Source organism: Bison bison, unplaced genomic scaffold (assembly GCF_000754665.1).
Source record: "Bison bison bison isolate TAMUID 2011002044 unplaced genomic scaffold, Bison_UMD1.0 scf7180017864452, whole genome shotgun sequence".
Classification (NCBI taxonomy): Eukaryota; Metazoa; Chordata; class Mammalia; order Artiodactyla; family Bovidae; genus Bison; species Bison bison.
The window spans coordinates 6,798,322-6,820,878 of NW_011495014.1; the positions used below are offsets into that span (position 1 = coordinate 6,798,322).

At 36.9% G+C, this 22,557-nt stretch overlaps 1 protein-coding gene across 1 annotated transcript in view; it reads left to right on the forward strand.

The window, feature by feature from the left end:
• The window catches only part of KCNH7 (potassium voltage-gated channel, subfamily H (eag-related), member 7), a 532,838-nt gene that overhangs the window by 389,074 nt on the left and 121,207 nt on the right, over window positions 1-22,557 (forward strand). The window contains exons 4-6 of the mRNA XM_010858960.1: window positions 1,764-2,192; window positions 7,338-7,358; window positions 16,893-17,107. Coding sequence (XP_010857262.1) covers window positions 1,764-2,192; window positions 7,338-7,358; window positions 16,893-17,107 — 665 coding nt within the window. The remainder of the gene's footprint in view (window positions 1-1,763; window positions 2,193-7,337; window positions 7,359-16,892; window positions 17,108-22,557) is intronic.

Sequence of the window (22,557 nt, forward strand, 5' to 3'; positions counted from 1 at the left end):
GAGTTTGATTCCTAGCTGGGGAACTAAGAATCCACATGCCACGTGGCATGGCCAAAATATAGAAAGAAAAAAAAAAAAAAAAGAATATAAGGAGGTAGAAAATACCATAGCCCAGATAATCCAATTGACTGACTCGAAACCCAGCACGTGATTGTAAAGCCATGGAATGGTGTGGACTTAGGCCACTGGACTGACAACACAAAACAGAATCTGCATTTTCTTGTAGACAGTACTTAGAAAATCTTTGAATTACACAGTATTGTTTGGATGCTTTCTCTTATCCTTCTAGTTTTTCTAGGAGTATAAGCTTTACCTTTTTACTATTTTAACTTATAAAAGAATGCATGCTCGATGAAACAAACATCAGCAATATATAAAGAAGAATGCAATACATTTCCCACACTTCCAAACCCAATGACCCAATCAACATGAAAACTGTGGATTGTGTTTTCCCACATCTTTTTCTACTGCCATATGACTTCTATGGGCAAATACAAGGTTTTATTATTCTTAATGAAATAATACCACTGGAAACACATTAAACTGAAACTTCCCTTTTCATGTAAAACCATATTTGAGTGACCGTCTAACCAAAGCATATACATATTCTTGTTTTTCAAGAACATTATAAGATTCCAAAGTATAAAAATGCCATAATTTATTCCACTATTCTCCTTCTAATGGATAATATGATTGTATCCTGTTTTGGTGCATTATCCTATAATGGGGATTTCTGAGTCAAAATAAGTGTATATGAAAACTGTATTTTTTTCACTTTCATAGACATTGTAAGATGATTTTCCAAAGAATTTGTACCAGTTTGCTGTTCCACTAGGAAAGCATCAGAATGCTTGTCAGCATTCTTTGGCAGCACTAGATGCTACATTTCTTGTTTTCATTTACTACAAGTTGAAGCATGGAAAATACTATCTTGTTTTAATGTGCATATTTTACTACCAGTAAGTTTATGTGTTTATTAGCTAATATTTTAATTTTTAATATTTTAATGTTTATATTTAGTTGCCCTTCTAAGCATCAACCATTCTGAGATACATATAACATTCCATGCCATATTCTTAGATATTGGAACAAAAACTAATCAAGGCAAAGAAATTCTTATGTTTACAACCCACTCTGAAGCCAAATGTTTTTCAGGAATTCCAAGCAGAATGAGGACTGTTTCATACACAGTTGACCCCACTTTTTCACATCAACACTAGACTAACAATATCATCCAATACAGATCTTTTAGAATATGTCAGGCCAACTCCTTACTCCAACCTCATTCCCTCTCCTCCACTTCCAATACTATAGCATCCTCCCCTCCGTAGACCTCCCACACATATGCACTTTCCTGTGTCTGGCCCTTTTACACATAGTATCCCATCCCTTCGTTTTCTTTCTAAACTGTACTCCAATTCTCGGTTTCCCTTTAAGAAAATGCATGTATAGTGAATATATCTTGTAATTTATTAAAACAAAAAAAATTATCCAAATAATGCTTTTGTATCAATGGAGTATATCTAACCATCAGGAACATGGTAAAATCATTTCACTATTTTCTTACAGCTTATATGATAATTCATATCAGTCCCAGAGACGTTTTCTACCATAAACCACATTCCAACTGTAAATGACTTAAGTATTTGTTAATAACTTTTTACATGGTAGTTAAATATGTGTCAGCAATGTTTATTTGTTTGTTTGAAGGGATGTGTATCCTTTGTCGTGTAATAATGCTCTTTTCCTATCTCCATTTGTAGGGAAACTTTTTGGGTTCAAATTCCCTGGTCTGAGAGTTCTCACTTACAGAAAGCAGTCTTTACCACAAGAAGATCCTGATGTGGTAGTGATTGAGTCATCTAAACACAGTGATGACTCCGTAGCCATGAAGCACTTAAAGTCTCCAACAAAAGAAAGCTGCAGCCCCTCGGAAGCAGATGACACAAAAGCCTTGATACAGCCCAGCAAATGTTCCCCCTTGGTGAATATCTCTGGACCTCTTGACCATTCCTCTCCCAAAAGGCAATGGGACCAACTCTACCCTGACATGCTGCAGTCAAGTTCCCAGCTGACTCATTCCAGATCAAAGGAAAGCATTTGTAGTATACGGAGGGCTTCCTCGGTTCATGATATAGAAGGATTCAGTGTCCATCCCAAGAACATATTTAGAGATCGACACGCCAGTGAAGGTATGTTAGTAATTTTTTAATATGGAAACTTATATTAAGGGGTAAGGAAAGATAATTTCTGTATTGTGTTTAATTTCAACATTAATTCTTATACTTGTGAAAAAGAAATGTGAGTAGAATCTATTAAAAATATCAGTTCTACAGAATTGTTACTGATTTCCTCCTTGAATCCTAGTGACTTTTTTTTTATTTCTGGCGTCTTTATCTGAGGTAGAATGATAACTATTATCTGCTTACTTTATGGAGTGTTAAATAACTAATGCTTAACATAAGATCTGTTTAGGTGATAACACTATTATCTCAAACATAATGCATTGTGCTGCATTTAGTAAATAGTCAAGAACTGGTCAAAAAGAGTGGTGCGCGATCATAGGACTATTTAAAGGTGTATGAAATATGATATACTGAGTGATAAGAAAGCTATACACTAATTGGGGGCAGGGAGGAGATAGGAAGGGGGAAGGGGCTCAACCAAAAGCAACATGAAATGCAAAGTCAAAACTCATTATTTCTCTCTGCCCTCTTCAGGACAACAAAAACAACTCATCATTAACATGATAACGATAATATTTGTTGAGTATTTACATGTGTGAGGCTCACACATTAACATTAACTCATTTAATTCTTATAATAACCTTATGAATTAAAATCTGTTATTAAGTCCAGGATTTAATAGATGAGGAAACTAAGACCTAGAGGCATTCCTGGTGGCTCAAGAATCTGCCAGCCAATGCGGGAGACAAAACAGACCAGGGTTCAATCCCTGCATCAGGATGTCAGGAAGCTTCCCTGGAGGAGGGCACGGCATTCACTCTAGTATTCTTACTTGGAGAATCTCATGGACAGAGGAGCCTGGTGGGCTACAGTCCAAGGGGTTGCAAAGAGTTGAACACAACTGAAGTGACTTAGCACACAAAGCTTAGATATGTTACATAAATATCTGGTCCTAGGTTATGAAGTGCCAGAAAGTGTTAGTCGCTCAGTCATGCCTGATTCTTTGCAGCCCCATGGACTGTAGCTTCTCAGGCTCTTCTGTCCATGTAATTCTTCAAGCAAGCATACTGGAGCGGGTAGCCATTCCCTTTTCTAGGAGATCTTCCCGACCCAAGGATTGAACCCAGTTCTCCTGCATTGCAGGCGCATTCTTCACCATCTTAGCCACCAAGGAAGCCCTTTCAAACCCAGGACTGGTCGCCAGAATCCACAAGCCATTCATTCAATGTTGTTCTTCTTTGATGCATGCTTCACGAAACCTTACTGCAAGGAAATGTTGAATCACTGAAACTTCTCCAGGGAGGTCCAAGGTTCAGGGTACCTGTCATTGTCTGTGCATGTGTTGGAAAAAATTTCCAGACATAAGGCAAAATGAGAGGAGAATAAAGTTTATTAGAGTGGAAGACACTATTAGAACAGTGGCTGGCTCAAGGGAAAGCCAAACCCTTTCACAGCTGGGCAGTCAATTTTTGTAGTCTCAAGACAGAGAAAGTTTCTACTGGAATGGTGGCATTAGGTGATCGGCCAGGATGATACAAGGCGGATAATAGGATGGGTACTTTACCTAATTTGGAGTCATGGAACTGGCTGGTTTTGATCCAGAGCTTCATGGCAACAGATGCTTGGTCAGTTCCAGAGATTTTTAACCTCTGACTTTGGTACAGGGCTCCAGACCTGTGACCTTGGTATAGGGCTCCACAGTACCCATTGCACGGATGCATTAGTCTCACTTTCTACAGATTTGGGTTCTGGAGAGGCCCACTGTCCTCTCTGTGGTATTTATTCCTGTGAGCACCCGTCATCATCCATGCTGCCGCTGGTTTTCTCTTTTAAACATAAAAGACCATGGGGCTCCTTAGTGTAGGGTACTGGACACTTACCCAGCTGTCCATCGTTTTTTCAAGCTTCATTTCTAGCCCCTGCAGGATCTCCTCCCCTTCTCAATTCTAAACCTGAACAAAAATAATCACCTTTTCCCAAAAATATCTCATGCATTTTCTTCCTTCATTGCTTTGTTATGCTGGGAATACTCATGCGCACTTCGTCCCTCCTCACACTACTACTCATAGCCATAAGGATCCGTTTCTCCTTTCCAAACCAGAATTAAATGGTTTCATACCTAAGTGTGTAAAACAGTGTTTACATATATGATAGCATTTCTTATTATTATTTCTTATTGTTCTACATTTATTCCACATTTTATATCTTTCAATGCTATTAGACATACACACAAATAATAATATTGTTGAGAGCTTCTCTAGTGCTGGAATTCTAGCATGCTTGGCTCCATGGCTTTGGTTTCAAGCACAGTCACCTATTTCGTGGCAAGAACTCAGTAAGCATTGAGGTGACTTTAAGAGCATCATGCTCATGAATTTTGTTACAGAACCATACACACCAGGCAATAATGAGTTATCTGTTCATTAGTACTCTGCAATTTAAACAAAAATCATAGGATTGAATCATGTGAGGGATCTCTATTTAAAGAGTGCAGTGAAGTAGAGAAGACAGAAGAGGTGAAAGAAAATGAATTAACAAGAAAAAATTCAGAGAGATAAATCAGTATCACAGAAATAAAAAGAACAGTTTTCTATAAGATGGATTTGATATGGTACAAGAGCAATTAGCACATCTCTTTTATTCTCTGGTCCAAAGAAAGTCAAAAGGAAAAAGGAAAATAAAGTCAAGAACAATTTTCAAACCGGATCATCTAAAACTTTGTACTATCTAGTCACATCATGCTCATTATCTCCCGACTGAAAGAAACTTCTGAAATTTAGTCTTTAAGCAATGGATCCTATAGCTGAACAACAGTAAATCCAATATAATAATTCAAATGTCCAGCATATATTTTAGTCAGTCAGTCCACTTAGTGTAGTCTTCTTTAGCAAACATACTGACTTTTCGGAGACTGGCCTTATTGCCTAGAACCTGAGTTACAGTGCAATAACATTCAGAAACAATATTAAATGATGCATATTCGGTGCATGGTACAGACTTAACCTGTGTTTTGACAGCGGTACTAAGTTAGATCAGATTTCATGATTTAACTCTATTGTTTTCAATTTTATGTAGTCTCCATTTAGCACACAGTTACTGATGCAATTATGGGAAAAGGATGTGTTAGTATTTTGGGTTTCTCAGTTCAGGTTCTATGTATGGACAGGATGGACAATTGAGATCATCCTCAATTTTTCTTCTCCCACCCAAGCTATGTTATTTTCAAAAACGGTATCATTTTTTTACAGTTGCTAAAGTCAGCTTCTGACTACCAATTGATAATTCAGAAGGTATTTTGTACTACACCATTAGAGCAATTTTAGATACAAAATCTCTAATTAGTATAGAAGAAACTACAGTTCCTAAAGCTTTATAATTTAATATGCTTTAGAAACTGAGGCACTGATGGGAGATGGAAAGCTTTTAAAACTGATTTTAATTTTATGACTCTATATAATTATTTAATGGTTTCAATTGTTGTCTCTTCACTTAAGAAGAAAAGTCCCTCCTATATAGGTTATTTTATAGAACTTGAAATAATTTGCAAATATATCAGTGCATATTATTTAACATTATCTTTTCACCTAATCTAAATTACCAAATACCTTAGAACCAACTCAAACCATTTGTGGTGAAGGACCAAAATTTTTTGGTTTTGTTTTTCTATCTACCACATACCAACCAATATATTTGTAAATACAGTAATAATGCATCATATGGAAAAATGAAAATTAAAAAAATAGGCATAAAAATATAAGCTCCAATTCTTGTATTATTAAATTGAACAGATGTAAAATTATTTTCTGTCAAACTGCTACAAGACTCTAAATGCTTACTCTAATCTCTGCACTTACACTGTCATGGAGGAGTAACAAGCACCGGCTCCAAGACCACATGCTTTGTTTCAGAATGTCAGTGCAGCATTAACTGTATAATATCACTTTGGAGCAGTTGTCTTTGGAACTTACAGTTCTTTACATGTAATTTCCAGGTTGATGCATAGTTATAATGTTTACCTACTTGCTCGCAAGCAGTTATTACTTTCCTAATGATTGTTGAGCCCAACTTCTGATGGAGATAATTAATTCCTTGTAATCAAAGGCTCTTCCATTAGCCCTATTTGCTTCTTATAGTCCCTCAAAGAGGGCAGAGCATTGACATATAAGGTCATTATTTTATTTGTGCATCTCTGTGTGCGATAATGTCTATGACAATTCAGTATACCACACTATTGAAATTGCTTCAGTTGGTGAATTTGAAACAATTATGATATATCCCAAGATTTTAAATATGAATAGCATTAGCATATGTGTTGACAATATATTTTTCAAATCTTGGTTATATTTGAAAGTTCCTAACATGATGCCATTAATATTAAGCTTCTTTGTTTCAAAACTAGTAACGAATATTTTGTTAGTAGCAATATATAACACTGTCAGATTGCTATTCTCAAAATAAATCTGAAAACACTCCATTTTGAAATTTGAAAACAAACCCATTATAATATAAACAAATTTCCTAAAATTTCTAGGTATTACATTGAGTGTATTGTGGACAGCATAAATTTTTAAATCTCACATTACCTTTAAACAGTCGAATCTTTCACTGATTTCTTATAATTATTTTTGCCTAAGAATGGCTCTTAGAGTGCTGTTTCATATTTTCAAAATATACACTGAAGAGCATTTGTGAGATGGATTGTTCATAAAATTGTGATTAATAATTCAAGTTGGTTTATTAAACCATTGTCTAAGAACCATTTTTTATTAACACACTAATTTATAATGAAAAACATTACTTAACATACAAAATGCTGTGTAGTTCTTTGTAAGTGGTGGCTGAAGCTACACTAAAATTGACTTCTGACAATGTTGAAAGTTTTTATCCCAACTCTAGGCATATAGATACAGCTTTCTCCAAATAGTGAGATTAATGTTTCACATAAGTGAACACAGATGCTTATGATGGCAGATATTATTTTTAGCATATGCATCTTCCTTGGTTGAAGAATACAGAATGTTAATTTCAAAGATACATTTTCAATCATTGCATCCTATTTTCTCTGATTGTTGTTACAGAGGTTATTCAGTGCATATAACATAATTTTAGTCTTCATATTTCTCTCTTTTTTTCCTTACGTGCTCAAAACAGACAATGGTCGCAATGTTAAAGGTAATGTATGAACTCAAGTTTCATCATCTGATGCTTAAATTGCCCCCTTACTCGGCATGTTAACTTGCCTGCTGTATGCCCTGTTCAGTGCAACATCATGCTGCCCTTAGTGAGTCCAGGTGCCTGGTGGAGACATCATGGCTTGATTTTGGTGGAGATGTTGTTACTTTCTCAACTGTGTCACCAAAATGATTAAGAACTCCTTTTCCCTTCAAGGAGTATAAGCCTAGGTTGACAATGAAGACTTCCTAAATATTTGAATAATTTGGAAAGAAGCAAATATTAAGCTAAATATATTTCAGCCAAAAAAAATCTTTTTTGAGTACCAGATTAAATAAAATAAAGTGCTACATGACAGCATCACTTCACTTGTTCCTCTTTTGTTTCCTTAAAACTAGTGTCACGTTCCTGGATGGCAGGGGGTATGGTTTTAAGCTTACTGTAGTAGTAAACTGTATATGCATGATAGTCGTTTCCTATTTTCCTATATAACATTTCAATCATTTTTAATTGTGTCCTATATAAGTCTGAAATCACTAGCATGACCTAAAGCTAATGTAGGTTTAACTGGGCAATACCTGTGAATAAACCTGGATCTGACTAAAAATAGAAAATTCACTTCAGTTTTTCTACTCTATTGTACTAGATGCAAAAACCACAAAATATAAAACTCATATTATTCTCATCCAATTGGAAACTTTTGGAACTTAGTCCTGTAACATACGCTGTGCATGCTGCCGTGGGTGTCCATATGGTGACAACTACTCATCTATGCATGTGTGTTGCATGGACACGTCTCCGTCAGTGACCGTTGTTACTTAGAGTTCGCTGTTCTGGCCTCTTCCATATGTCACTTTACTCTGATCACTGTGAAGTTTTGTATATTGATTTCTCAAATGCTTCCCTAACTAATTCAGAGCTGGTGATGATTATGAATTGAGAGCACTAGAAACTAAAGATGTTTTCTCATCAGCATCCCAGGTAATTTGAAAATAAGAGAAATCATGGCAGCTTCTCTCCATCCTAACTTCATTTTCTAAGTATTTCAAAAAGGGTCTGTGCAGGTGACCTCCAATCACAGGATGGAATTTCATATACATGATTGTTTTATCCTTGGCCTTTCCACTGAGATTTCTAAAAGGGAACAAATTAGTGTCAGCTGTGGGTAGTGATTTGAGTTGATATAATTCAGAACATAACCTCAAAAAACAGAGTACAGACAGCTCATGACAACTGGCCTGTGTGAAACATGACTGGCTTTAGCATTTAGCAATTAGCAATAAATTATTAGACATTAATTTTCCAGTGATCTTTAAATGCGTGAGAAACAAATATAATTTTCCTCAGTAAACAGGAAATTGAGCTTACTAATCTTCAGACTAGTAGTTCACATAGTTTTCATGTCATTCAAACTACATTAATTCATTTTTTCCTTATAGATTAAGCCATTTAATCTCCAACCCATTCCTTCAGTCCTCCATTTTTTAATAGCAATACTCTGAATAAAGACGAATCATAAAAGTCAGAATTTGGGATTAGGAAACTCTAACCCACTCTGGAAAGTTTTCACATATTAATATTTATAAAGTTAAAAGATAAAACATGAGCAATTTAATAAAAATTTAATGTAAATGTGCCCTCCAGTGTCTTTATTATTTGTTCAGGCTCTGATTTTGAAAACTATTTAAAAATATTTAAGTACCTGGCTCTTTGAGATTTTCACAGAGTAATTAGTATGCTAATTAGCCACAGGACAATGCATTAAAAGTGTGCTTTTTAAAATTTTGGGGGCCTTGTTACTAAGGAAAATTTTTAAAAATAAAAAAGTTTCTATACATCTTTGTTTGCAAATACATAATTACAGTTTTTTTTCAATGTTGACTTAACCAAAAATAGTTTCTTTAACAAACTAAAATAAATGATTTAGAAATGTGCTTGGAAGGCCTTCAAGATCATCTAGTTTATTCCCCTTAGGCAGGAATATTGGTGAAATCTCTTGCACAGGTGGTAGAAGCATCTTTAGAGGATCCCATTCTTTAACTTTCTTGGAAAATCTATTTTTCCTGCCTATACAAAAGCTAATTTAAATCCTTCTTGCTGAAATGTAATTGTTTTCCCTTCATCTGTCCTGAGTGGACTAAGATACTAGCTGGTTACTTCTATTCCTTATGTAACATCACAGTGTGAAAACAGCAAATTGGTACTCAAATCTTTTCTGCTAAAATGGAATAATTTCCATCTTACCTTTTTTCTTAGGATCAATTTTGTTTTCCTTTAATAAATTCCCTTAACACTCTGACTCTGAAATAAGATTTAAGAGTGTACAAAGTATATATAACCCATTATCAAAGAGTGAAAAAGTTAATTCAAATAATTGCACGTGCTGCTTATATGTATGTGTGAATGTGTACATCATATATTTAAACAATTTTTCTAATATATGAAATATGAACTCAATTCTAGTGGTTATTCTGTTTATTCTACTTCCCAAGTCACCATAAAAATTTACCCCACTTATACCACTTAGTAAGTCATTCAAAAAGTTTTCCTCTCTATAGCTTCTACTCTTCATTATCCCAAAGTGAAAGTGAAAAGTGAAAGTGAAGTCACTCAGTCATGTCCAACTCTTTGCGACCCCATGGACTGTAGCCTATGAGGCTCCCCCGTCCACGGATTTTCCAGGCAAGAGTACTGGAGTGGATTGCCATTTCCTTCTCCAGGGGATCTTCCCGACCCAGAAATCGAACCCAGGTCTCCTGCATTGCAAGCAGACACTTTACCGTCTGAGCCACCAGGGAAGCCTCCTCATTATCCCAAGTAACTCTATACTCCACTGACAATGGTATGTTCAGTTTCCAAGTCATCTGTGAATCTGGCATATGAGTCCTTTCACCTCCCCTCAAAAAAGCTATCACATACACAAAGGAAATCAACTGATCTAATATAACTTTTATCTTATATGCTACATTGGCTGTTACCAAGTGTTTTTACTTGGTAAAAACACTTTTACAAGTGTTTTTTACAAGCATTTGCAAATTGATTTTCAATCATGACAGTTTTTTTCTGTAAAGTATATGTCATGCACAGAAACAAACAACATGGATATTGATTACAAATAATTTGGTGAATAATTCTGATATATTTTTAGTTTCGAAGTGGTTATCTTATGCTTATTGACAGTGGTCTTTTACAAAATCCAATTACTAAACACTACATCTGCATTTTCTTTAATGTTAAGCCACTTCAGCAATTTAGGTTTTATTAAATTTAGCCAAATAAACTCACGCTGTAAGAAATACTATATAAAGATGATTTGAAAACACTCAGTCTTTTTGGTTTCCTTTTCTGTTCCCTTTGGCTCTCAAGAGCAATAATCTTTTTTTTTTTTTTTTAATAACATTATTTTTAAAAAAGTTTATCAGAAACCCAGCAGCATCTTGAAGACAATATATTCTCCTTTAGCATCTTGTGTGCATATGTATGCTAGTTGCTTAATGGGGTTGTTTAATCCAGTCAACCCCATGGACTGGAGCCCACCAGGCTCCTCTGTCTTTGGAATTCTCCAGGCAAGAACACTGGAGTGAGTTGTCATTTCTTTCTCCATTAGCATCTTGTAACTCATGATAAATTCAAATAACCTCATCATAAAAATTTTAAATACCTTTAATCTAAAATTCTTCCCAGATGTTGCTTTAGCCTGTACTTGATCTTTAAAAGCAGGATACTTCTTTGTAGCTGGAATCTGGCTTATTTTATATGTAATCAGCACTTGTCATATATTTGAGCTTGATCCAACTGTTAGTCTTTTTCTATGATCCAAGGGATGTTGGCAATTTTATCTCAGGGTCCTCTGCCTTTTCTAAGTCCAGCTTGTACATTTGGAGTTCTTGGTTCACGTACTCTTGAAGCCTGGCTTGAAGGATTTTGAGCATTACCTTGCTAGCTTGTGAGATGAGGGCAATTGTGCAGTAGTTTGAGCATTCTTTAGCATTGCCCTTCTTTGGGATTGGAATGAAAACTGACATTTTCCAGTCCTGTGGCCACTGCTGATTTTTCCAAATTTTCTGGCCTATTGAGTGAAGCATTTTAACAGCATCATATTTTAGGATTTGAAATAGCTGAGCTGGAATTCCATCACCTCCGCTAGCTTTGTTTGTAGTGATGCTTCCTAAGGCCCACTTGACTTCAAACTCCAGGATGTCTGACTCTAGGTGAGTTTAGTCTTCATGGTCTCCTGTTTTCCATATCCTACTAGAATATTAGAAAATTGTCTGTTCATCCATTTTGCAAATGTTTCTCTAAAAATTGTCAAGTCCTCCTAAATACTTTTGAGCTTTATTATTTTCTATTGAATCTAGTGTGTACATATTCAGTCACTCAGTGGTGTCTGACTCTTTGTAGCCCCATGGACTATACCCCTCCAGGCTCCTCTGTCCATGAGATTTCCCAGGCAAGAATACTGGAATGGGTTGCCATTTCCTTCTCCAGGGAATCTTCCTGACCCAGGGATCCAGCCGGTATCTCCTGGGTCTCCCTCATTGGCAGGCAGATTCTCTACCATGAGCCAGCCACCCTGGAATCCCCACTGCATCTACTATTTCCCTTTATTTCTGCCCATCTATTTTCTTTAAATTCATTTACTTTGTTTTACAGGTTATTCTCCTTTATTTCATTAGCATTTTAAATGCCATCTGTTTATGATCACTCTCAGGGAGGCTTCATTTCACCTTTAAATCCTCAACCATGGCCTCTCTTAAAATAGACCTAGGAGGTAGGAAGCCCTGCATTCTAATTTCTGGTGCTTGATTCTTATTCCCTTTTGGCCTCCTATTGTGTATGCTTAGGCTTACAATTGGTAAAAATGAGGATATTACTAATACCTTCCTTAATTAAAATGTAGGAAGTTATTTTCATTAGAATTTAGACAGATTTCAGAGAAACCTAAACTGACACTGATAATCATTGCAGATACTAACAGACTGCTGCATATAAACACCTGCTTCAAAAGCAGTGGAGAAGAGCATAATGATCTTTGTTATACAAGATGAAATAGATTTTGAATCTAAATATGCGTGAATTATTTTAAGTAGTATATTTTAAGATCTGCCAAAGTCTTTAAATGTATAAATGTAAAAGGAAACCTAGCATTAAAAACAGAATAGATTAACAGTTTAGAAATGTTTTATGTTAGAAAGTAAGAGAAGATGAAGTACAGATTGCAATGAACTTGTAATATTCTGAGGCCAAATCTTAGTGTGATGTGTATTGGCCAGTGGTTTCTTAGCCCTATCAGACTAAGGCCCTCTTGTTTAAACTTCCTGTTGTGCTCACTTGACTATCCTAAAATGATATTCAGAGGTGACTAACCTATTTCTAAAAGGCCAACTTAATTTCTTAATTATACAGCAGGAATAAAAGGAAAGCAGCTTATAATAAAATATTTCTATCAATATGTTAATGTTTAAATATAGCTACCCTAGAAGATATAATATGAAATATGAAAAAATATTTGGTTTTAATAACATTAAAGGCATGATAAAACATTCCATAAAAGTACTGCCTAAAATGATAGAGCAGGAGTGTGAAGGAATAACAAAGTTAAAACCACTATTGGAATAAATAGTGACAGATTGGACTTATTTATATATAAATTTTTAAATAGTGAATAATCAAAATTAAATTATAAATAATGCCAAAATCAACTGGGGAGAAATTGAGAAAGTGCAATATCCTCACAAATGAATTGGCCCTTGCTTTTCAGCATAGTGTCAAAATGATTCCCTATGGGATAATGTGCAGTAATAATGCATTGCACAGGAGAAAGACATCCTACTCCTCGTAAGGACATATATATATCCTCCAATACTGAAGAAAGACCTTGCAGACTATTCACCTTCATAAGCTATAAGAGCCAGAAGATGGATTGAAGAAGAAATGGCAATCAAAACATTTGTAGAACACAGACATTAAAAACAAACTAGTGGTTACCAGGAGGGAGAAGGAAGGTTGGGGGCTGACATAGGAGTATGAAACCAAGAGATACAAACTACTCTGTATGAAATAAATGAGCAAGAATATATTGTACAGCAAAGGGGAATAAAGTGATTATTTTGCAGTATGGAATATAATTTATAAAAATATTGAATCACTGTGTTGTATACCTGAAGCTAATCTAATATTGTGAATCAACAATACTACCATAAAGAAAAGACATTATGGAGGCTTTGTGGCAAATGTCTATGGAGTTATTAAGTCATTCCAAGGGTTTATTTTTTACCTAAAAACTAATATATAATTATTTTTGTTATACATCATTTTACATATATAGGAGATCAATAATATAAAATATTTTAGAAGAAATTTAATCAATAATTTTAAGTGTGATTCCTATAATTATCTGTAAATTTAATAATATTGGATTCCAACAGTGTTTCAAAAAAATACTCAGATATCTTTATTTACATGTTTGCATGTCATAGCTACAAACACAGACTATGTGTTACCTGAAGTCTGAAATTTTGTATTGGTGTTAAATAACATAAGTAGTGTAGCTCGCAGTGATTAGGTTTTCCGAAATGGTGAACAACTTTTGGTAAAGTTCTGAATAAAAGGAAAAAAAAACTGTAAAAATATTCATTCTACATGGCAGTTGTAGCTCTGAAAGGTTCATTGTATTAATATGTTAACATACATAAAACAGGTTCAAGGCCCAGGTCATTATAAATAGACTTTTCACCTACATGAATGCCCACTGAGTCATCCGGGTCAATTTTTCAAGGTGAGAGAATAGACACCTCCCATCTCTGTAACAAAAACACCCCCACAGATGCTTGGATGGTGAAGTACTGTCACAGTTGATAATATTCGCTTATCTGTGCAGCAAATTCACTGGCGTTCATTTGAAGTGGCCTCAAACACAAGCAAAGTACATGTAACAGTACCTTTCTGTGTTAACAACATTACAGATGATTCATATTTCTAAGCCATTTGCTACAAAATCCAACATATAGAAGGATAATAGAGAAAAAGGATTGAAAGGCAGGGTTAAGGTTTTGAAATACAGTTTAACTATTTGCTTGAGCTCAATGTTCTCCAATCTCATGTGTGCAGTAAAGTTACCTGAAAGTGAAAGTGAAGTCGCTCAGTCGTGTCCGACTCTTTGCCACCCGGTGGACTGTAGCCCACCAGGCTCCTCCGTCCATGGGATTCTCCAGGCAAGAATACTGGAGTGGGTTGCCATTTCCTTCTCCACAGAGTTACCTAAACAGTGAAAATATGACATCAGAGTTGGGAAAAAGGCAATATCTAAGAAATCTGAAGCCCTAGAATATTTTTCAGAATTTAAATACGAAGCTATAGGTCTGGAATGTAGCCATAGAATGATGCAAAAATAGGAAACGCTATGTAGCATATGTTACAATAACAAATTAGTGGTGTGTATAGAGGGGTTTACAAACAATGGGGTTTCCCAGAGACCTGTCTGAAGGAAAGATTAATCTAACTTTGGGCTCTTATATCTCTTCTGTCACAGAAATAGAAAAGAGAATGAGAATCTATATTCAAATGAGACATACTTGGAAATATATGCCCAGAGAGCACAGTGACATTTTAAATTTGGATAGACTTGGTCATCATCATGGGTAAAACTCATGGAATGAATAGACATGCACCTCAAAGAAAACATACTTTCTTTCCTACATAAATAAAAAAACTCTTAAAATCATTTCAATATTCTGTAATAACCAAATATAAATTTGTATAAATGAATGCAGTGTGATTTTTTTTCTCTAAGATGAATATGAACTAAATGATGGTTTTTTTTTTCTTGGATTATTTTTGACCTGAGTTGATTAATTGTTGTGGTCCAAAATACACAATCCATAAATTTAATTTTCAAGGCTTTATACCTCACTTGGTGCATAAAGCACATTTTGATCTCCAAAATGTACTAGTTTCACACTGAACGGGGGAAACAACAGCATAAGGCAAAATGTGTTAACAAGTTTATTTATGCAGTTTGTATGTTTCAAGCACTCTCGAGGCAGAAAGCTAATGTCTGTATAGCATTCTTCCTAATGCTAATCTTCAAGAGCTACATAATTTTAATAATATCATCAACTGTATAAGAAACTTTTTGGAGTTTTTTGTTTGTTTTGGCTCTCCGTAACCAACAGACGATAGTAGCAGTGTGTTTGTAGCTCAGTCACGTCCAGCTCTGCGATTCCATGGACTGTAGCCCACCAGGTTCCTCTGTCCGTGGAATTTTCCAGGCAAGAATACTGGAGTGGGTTGCTGTTCCCTTCTCCAGATCTTCCCAACCCAGGAATCAAACCCAGGTCTCCTGTATTGCAGGCAGATTCTTTACTGTCTGAGCCACTAGGGAAGCTAATAGACAATAGGTTCATCTCAAAGGAAGATGTAGCTGGTCAGTATACTTATCCTCAGTGAAGGGGTCCAGGATCTTGACACTGTGCCAAATTGTCTTTGTAAGAAAGAAATGTGAGAAGTGACCAGAGTTGGTCAAAGAGTCCAAACGTTCAAGAAGAAGTTCTGGGTATCTAATGCACAGCATGTTTTTTTTAAAAAAAGTAACTAAGTACTACCAACCCCAAACCAACCCACTGACAGTCATTTCAGTTGTAAGTTACGTTTGCCAAAGCACTCTTCTACTGTGCCTTTTTTCCTCAAAAAGTGGCCAACATGAATTCTAAATAAAAGAGAAAAAATGAGAAGAAAGGAAAGATTTAAAAATCCCCCATAGGATCCAAATTATTCAATTCAGTCCATGCAACACATCATGCTTATGCTCCGTTGCTAAGTCATGTCCAACTCTTTGTGACCTCATGGACTGGGGCTCACCAGGTTCCTCTGTCCATGGAATTTTCCAGGCAAGAATACTGGAGTGGGTCGCCATTTCCTTCTCTTGTGACCCCTTACATGCACACAGATGACATTTGTCCTTCTCAATGTTACCTGAAATTCCTCTGTCTGGACTTAACACTTCTAGAATCTCTGTGAAGTATCTTATACAGGTAATAGAAGCATCTGAAGAATGCAACTGGCTTGTCACTTGTTATGGCAGAGTGGGGAGTAATACAAATAAAAGCAGGTTAGACACTATTCAGAAATTTCATGGCCAATATGATTTTAACCTTCCTTGATTAATTCATAAATTATAAAAGTCCTTCCTTGAATAATTGTTAGGTTATAAAAAAGCTTTTGAGAAACTGAATATAGAGTTTAGACAAAAATAGGGAGTAGAGTTCTTTCTTCTATTCCAGCCTCTAATAAAAGAAGCCAGTTAACAGGTAAAGCTGCCATCTGCTCCCTGAGTGCACACCTAGGGCACGATCTTATCCTTGGATATTCACATGCCGTTCCATATGGTGGATGGTGAGCAGGTATCAACCAGCTGCATTTAGTCCCATCTGAATCAGGGTCACAATGGTCATGAATTACTAACAGGTCATTCGAGACCATCTCTTTCTTAATTTTTCCTGATATTGCTTTTACAAATACTTTCCAATTTTTTAGGGCCTTTTAATCATATCAAGTCAAGCCTCCTGGGATCCACGTCGGATTCAAACCTCAACAAATACAGCACCATTAACAAGATTCCACAGCTCACTCTGAATTTTTCAGATGTCAAAGCTGAAAAAAAGAATGCATCCCCTCCTTCTTCAGATAAAACCATTATTGCGCCCAAAGTTAAAGATCGAACACACAATGTGACAGAGAAAGTTACCCAGGTAGGACATTATTTTGCTATCAATTTTCACTGTTTTTAAGGTTATTTTCTGAGGTAAGCCATTTATTTGCACTCCAATTTATCTTCGGATGTTGGGTGACCCTCTAATGTAACAAATAAATAAAACTGTAGACTCTAATTTTGTCTATTCCAGGACTAAGCAAAAATGGGCTGGCTTGGTTTATTTGTTCCCGTTGTTGCAGAGGTGATTAAGCAGCTATTCATCACATTTAGGCATTTATTGTTTTGCTACGAATCCTTGCATTAGTAAAGCATGGTATTTTACTATAATGGATGTCTATTGAAGGTTTAGGTGACTAATTGGGATTTACTCTTAACTGTGGCCCTCTTTTTTTCACTTATGCTACTAAGTAGAGTGAGGTATAAGTCACTGGACTTGGGGGAAGAACTGTCTGAGTCGAAGAAAAGTCAGAGTAAAACAGTATGTTTCTCAGGAAAAATATTTTGTTTTTAAATAAATATTGCACATCTAAGTAGGGTAAAAAAAAGTACTGTCTAGCAAGATTCATGTGGTAAAGAATAGAGAAAAATGATTTGTATTTATTATATCAAAATACCAACCTAAGCAGTACCCAGCTTTTGCTTACAACGCACTTACATTGTTGGGAATTCATGACTCTAAAATTTGTGTCAAGTAAACAATTTTTTTTAAATAAACAATTTAACCTAGTATATTTGCTTAGCAAGTCATTTTATAAACTGTCACAATATAAAGATAAACTTGACCCTAATATCTATCTCCATCGTTGAAGATCCTTTATTAAGAAAGGTTTTGTAATTGTAATTACTAAAACAACACTATAGTAGTTTGTACATACCGTCTTATGTGTGAGTTGAAACAGCCATGTAAAGGCCATGAGTTGGTTGTAAATAGGCCTAAGAGTCTCTGTTTATTTGAGATGAGAGCTTATACATGCCATACTCAGATACATATTTTGATATTTATGTAGTAATGAGGCTTTCTACACTTGGTATTTTGTTTTTAACTTATTCATGGTAAATTGGACTTAACAGTGGTAGATAAATGTATGTGTGTGTGCTTAGTTGCTCAGTCGTGTCCGACTCAGCAACCCCATGGACTGTAGCCCGCCAGGCTCCTCTGTCCATGGGATTATCTAGGCAAGAATACCAGAGTGGGTAGCCATTTCCTTCTCCAGGGTATCTTCCTGACCCAGGGATTGAACCCAGTTCTCCTACATTACAGGTGGACTCTTTACCATCTGAGCCACCAGGGAAGGCCAGTAGGTGAATAGCCTACTGTTATTCATGTTGCATGGGCACCATTTTAATAGCTTTGAATTTTACTTGCAATTGTTCCTACCTTAAAAATTATCCTATTTGTAGACTATAGTCATTATATGGATATATAGGAAGTAAGAGATTTCAGAGATTGCACAGCAGTCTGGTTGCAATTCTTAAGACCGTCAGTAGCATAAATGAGTGAAGTAGTCGTGATACCAGAGCAGGCATGGGGGCGGGGGGGGGGGGGGGCTACAGCAACATCAGAGCAGATGGCTGCCACTCAGCTCCAGCCAACTGTGGTCATGAAGGAAGGATTAACCCATGTTTTCAAATCTTTCAGTTTTAAAAAGAATCTGGAAATCCAGATTTGAAAATAAACTCTTTATTACTAAAAGTTGGCAAGCTAGTTCAAAATGCTTCTGCAGACCAAACAAAACACACCTTAAGGCCTGTGGGCAGACAAGCTTGGTCTTTGCAAAGTGTTCATGAGCTTGGTTCACTACAGGCCCCACCCTGTCCTGCCATGTTCAGTAGGTCCACTGTGCCAGGAGGAGATGATATACCCACGACTCAGAGGTGGCACCCATACTGGGCGCTTTCTGAGCCTGGTGAGAGTGGAAACATACAAATGACCCCAGTGAAATCATGGTGGTAAAGAACATAGGAGCAGGGCCGGGGGGAAATCATTATACTTTAATGGGAGATCTTTCAGAGAAGAAAAACAGATGAGATACTTAAGATGAGTCTAGAAGATTACTTATCAAACTGGGTGGTAAATGATGTTTAAAAGCATAACAGAGTCCCATGCACTTGTGCTTTAATTCTGAGTCATTTATTGTGTGACAAGAGCCATTTGTTCTGTGACATTGAGGAAAGTTTTAGTTATGACACAACTTATTTCTCAGTGTTGACATAAGAATTAAGCAGAATGATATGTCAAAAGTATTCATCAAGGTGCTATGTACATGACAAGCAGCATCAGCCATTCTTCTGTTTATCTGTGTTCTTGTATGACTTCCCCCTGCCCTCATCACCATCATTGTAGGATAATCCACACCTTGCCAGGACCTAGTCAAACAGCTGGCAGAGTAGAGTTTATGAAATGTTGAAGGAGGGAAGGAAGGCAAGAGAAGCTGGCCAAGCAAATGAGGCAAGAGGTGAGATACCCAGGTGGAGAAAAAACAAGAACAAAGTTGCAGAGGTAGAAAAGTCTGAGTGTCTTCTCAGAAAGAATAGGTTAGGCCAGAAGATGCATGTCTGAGCAGGGGCTTATTACAGGTCAGGAGCTGCTGGAACTTTCCCCTCTAGTTGGTTCTTCATTACCTTTCTCACAAAAATTGCATCTGGGATTGAGTAAAATGCAATAGCTGCTATCAAAAGGTTGGCATTCTTTTAAGGTCTCATGTTTCTCTTTAAAATTCCCAAGCCTCTTATATTTATGTCTGTAACATTATACTATTTGTTTTAACATTAAAAAAAAATGTTGTAAACTACTTACCACTGAAGGACTCAGGCTCACAAGGCCCCATAGTTTTCCAACAGCTTCTCATACTTCTCATCCAAATCATCATGGCATGCCCATCCCCACAGTTTCCAAAATGTCCCAGTTGGAGAAGCAAGCAAAAATCCTTTTAGATGCTGGGAGGTTAGAATTGGATATTGTTTTATAAAGGATCACTTTGTTTTTACCAATGTAAATACAGTGATAGGAAGGACATTCTGGAGAGAGAAGACTTAGATAGCTGTGAATCTAGCCAGAAATGATGAGAAACTGGACAACATTTGAGACTGGAAACTAGTACCCCCATTTGCTCTCAGCAGCAAACCTTCCTGTTGTGCACATGTCAGACCAGACAAATGTGTGTGCATGCTCAGCCGCTTCCAATTCTTTGCGACCCTGTTGACCATAGCCCACCAGGCTCCTCTGTCCTTGGGATTTTCCAGGCAAGAATACTAACAAGGTGGAGATCAAATATTGAGATATTCCTTCTGTAAACATAGCCCCTGAGGGGGGAAAAAAAAAAACACTTGAAGCAGAGACACCCTATAATTGTTTCCTCACTGGGTGTTTGTGAAGTTTCCTGATCGTAGTTATCACTGGAATGCCCATATTCACAAATGTAGTATCACTTGTCCCCACGTATCTGGAAATGACTTGATAGCAACTCAAAGACTTTGCTATTCTCTTTGCTCTGACTGTGTAGAAGTCCTCTTTGTCAACATGCCTGCCTGCGTGACAAGTCTCTCAGCCATGTCTGACTCTTTGCGACACTTTGGAATGTACAATGTCAAGATATTCTCAACCTATTTGCTGTAGGCAGCCAGCAGTGTTTCCTTTATCTAAAGTTCTTATTTGTTTTATTCTTTTAATAAATTTGTATGGCAATCCTTTTTTCAAAAGATATCAGAGTTTTGCTCATCAGTTATTCAGTAGTGAGTTTTAAACACTCCCCTGAGCATAAACAATAGGGTAGATATTTTAAAAAGGCGTAAGTGAAAGAAACAGTTCATCTCTGCTCATGTTATGCTCTCTCACCATTCGCATCTTATCTCTATCATACATTGGCTGATTACTAGTTAGCCAATTAATTACTTGCCTCCCCAGATAGAGTGAGCTCATTGAGAGGGACCATGCTGCTATCCATTCATCTATTCATTCATTCATACATCTATGTATTTTTTATTCACTCAGAAAACATTTATTGAGAGCTAGTAATAACATGTGGAGAAAGAAATGGCAACCCACTCCAGTATTCTAGCCTAGAGAATCCGTTGACAGAGGAGCCTGGTAGGCTGCTGTCCATAGGGTCGCACAGAGTCAGACACTACTGAAGTGACTTAGCATGCATGCATGCATTGGAGAAGGAAATGGCAACACACTCCAGTGTTCTTGCCTGGAGAATCCCAGGGACAGAGGAGCCTGGTGAGCTGCCATCTATGGGGTTGCACAGAGTCGGACAGGACTGAAGCGACTTAGCAGCAGTAGCAGCAGTATTAACATGTACAGTATTGATGGTGGTGGTTTAGTTGCTAAGTCATGTTCAACACTTGCAACCCCAAAAACTATAGCCCGCCAGGCTCCTCTGTATATGGATTACCCAAGCAAGAATACTGGAATGAGTTGCCATTTCCTTCTCCAGGGGATCTTCCTGATCCAGGATCAAACCTGTGTCTCCTGCTTGGCAGGCAGCCCCCTGCATTTCAGGCAAATTCCTTACCACTGAGTCACATGGGAAGCCTCTTAGTTGGCTAATTCCTACCAAATTCCAATGCAATGATGAAGAGAAAACAATGAATTGGAAGAAAAGTTGGGTGGGTAAAGAGCAAAGGTCTGCCTTCACTATGTGGTTCTCAGTTCAGTTCAGTCTCTCAGTCATGTCTGACTCTGAGACCCCATGAACTGCAGCACGCCATGCCACCTTGTCCATCACCAACTCCCAGAGTTTACCCAAACTCATGTCATTGAGTCGGTGATGCCATCCAACAGTCTCATCCTCTATCATCCCCTTCTCCTCCTGCCCTCGATCTTTCCCAGCATCAGGGTCTTTTCAAATGAGTCAGCTCTTCACATCAGCTGGCCAAAGTATTAAAGTTTCAGCTTCAACAGCAGTCCTTCCAACAAACACTCAGGTCTCTTTTAGGACTGATCTCCTTTAGGATGGACTGGTTGGATCTCCTTGCATTCCAAGGGACTCTCAAGAGTCTTCTCTAACACCACAGTTCAAAAGCATCAATTCTTCGGCTCTCAGCTTTCTTTATAGTCCAACTCTTACATCCATACATGACTACTGGAAAAACCATAGCCTTAACTAGATGGACCATTGTTGACAAAGTAACCTCTCTGCTTTTTAGTATGTTGTCTAGGTTGGTCATAACTTTCCTTCCAAGGAGTAAGCGACTTTTAATTTCATGGCTGCAATCACCATCTGCAGTGATTTTGGAGCCCCCCAAAATAAAGTCTGACACTGTTTCCACTGTTTTCCCATCTATTTCCCATGAAGTGATGGGACCAGATGCCATGATCTTAGTTTTCTAAATGTTGAACTTTAAGCCAACCTTTTCACCCTCCTCTTTCACTTTCATCAAGGGGCTCTTTAGTTCTTCTTCACTTTCTGCCATAAGGGTGGTGTCATCTGCATATTTGAGGTTATTGATATTTCTCCCAGCAATCTTGATTCCAGCTTGTGC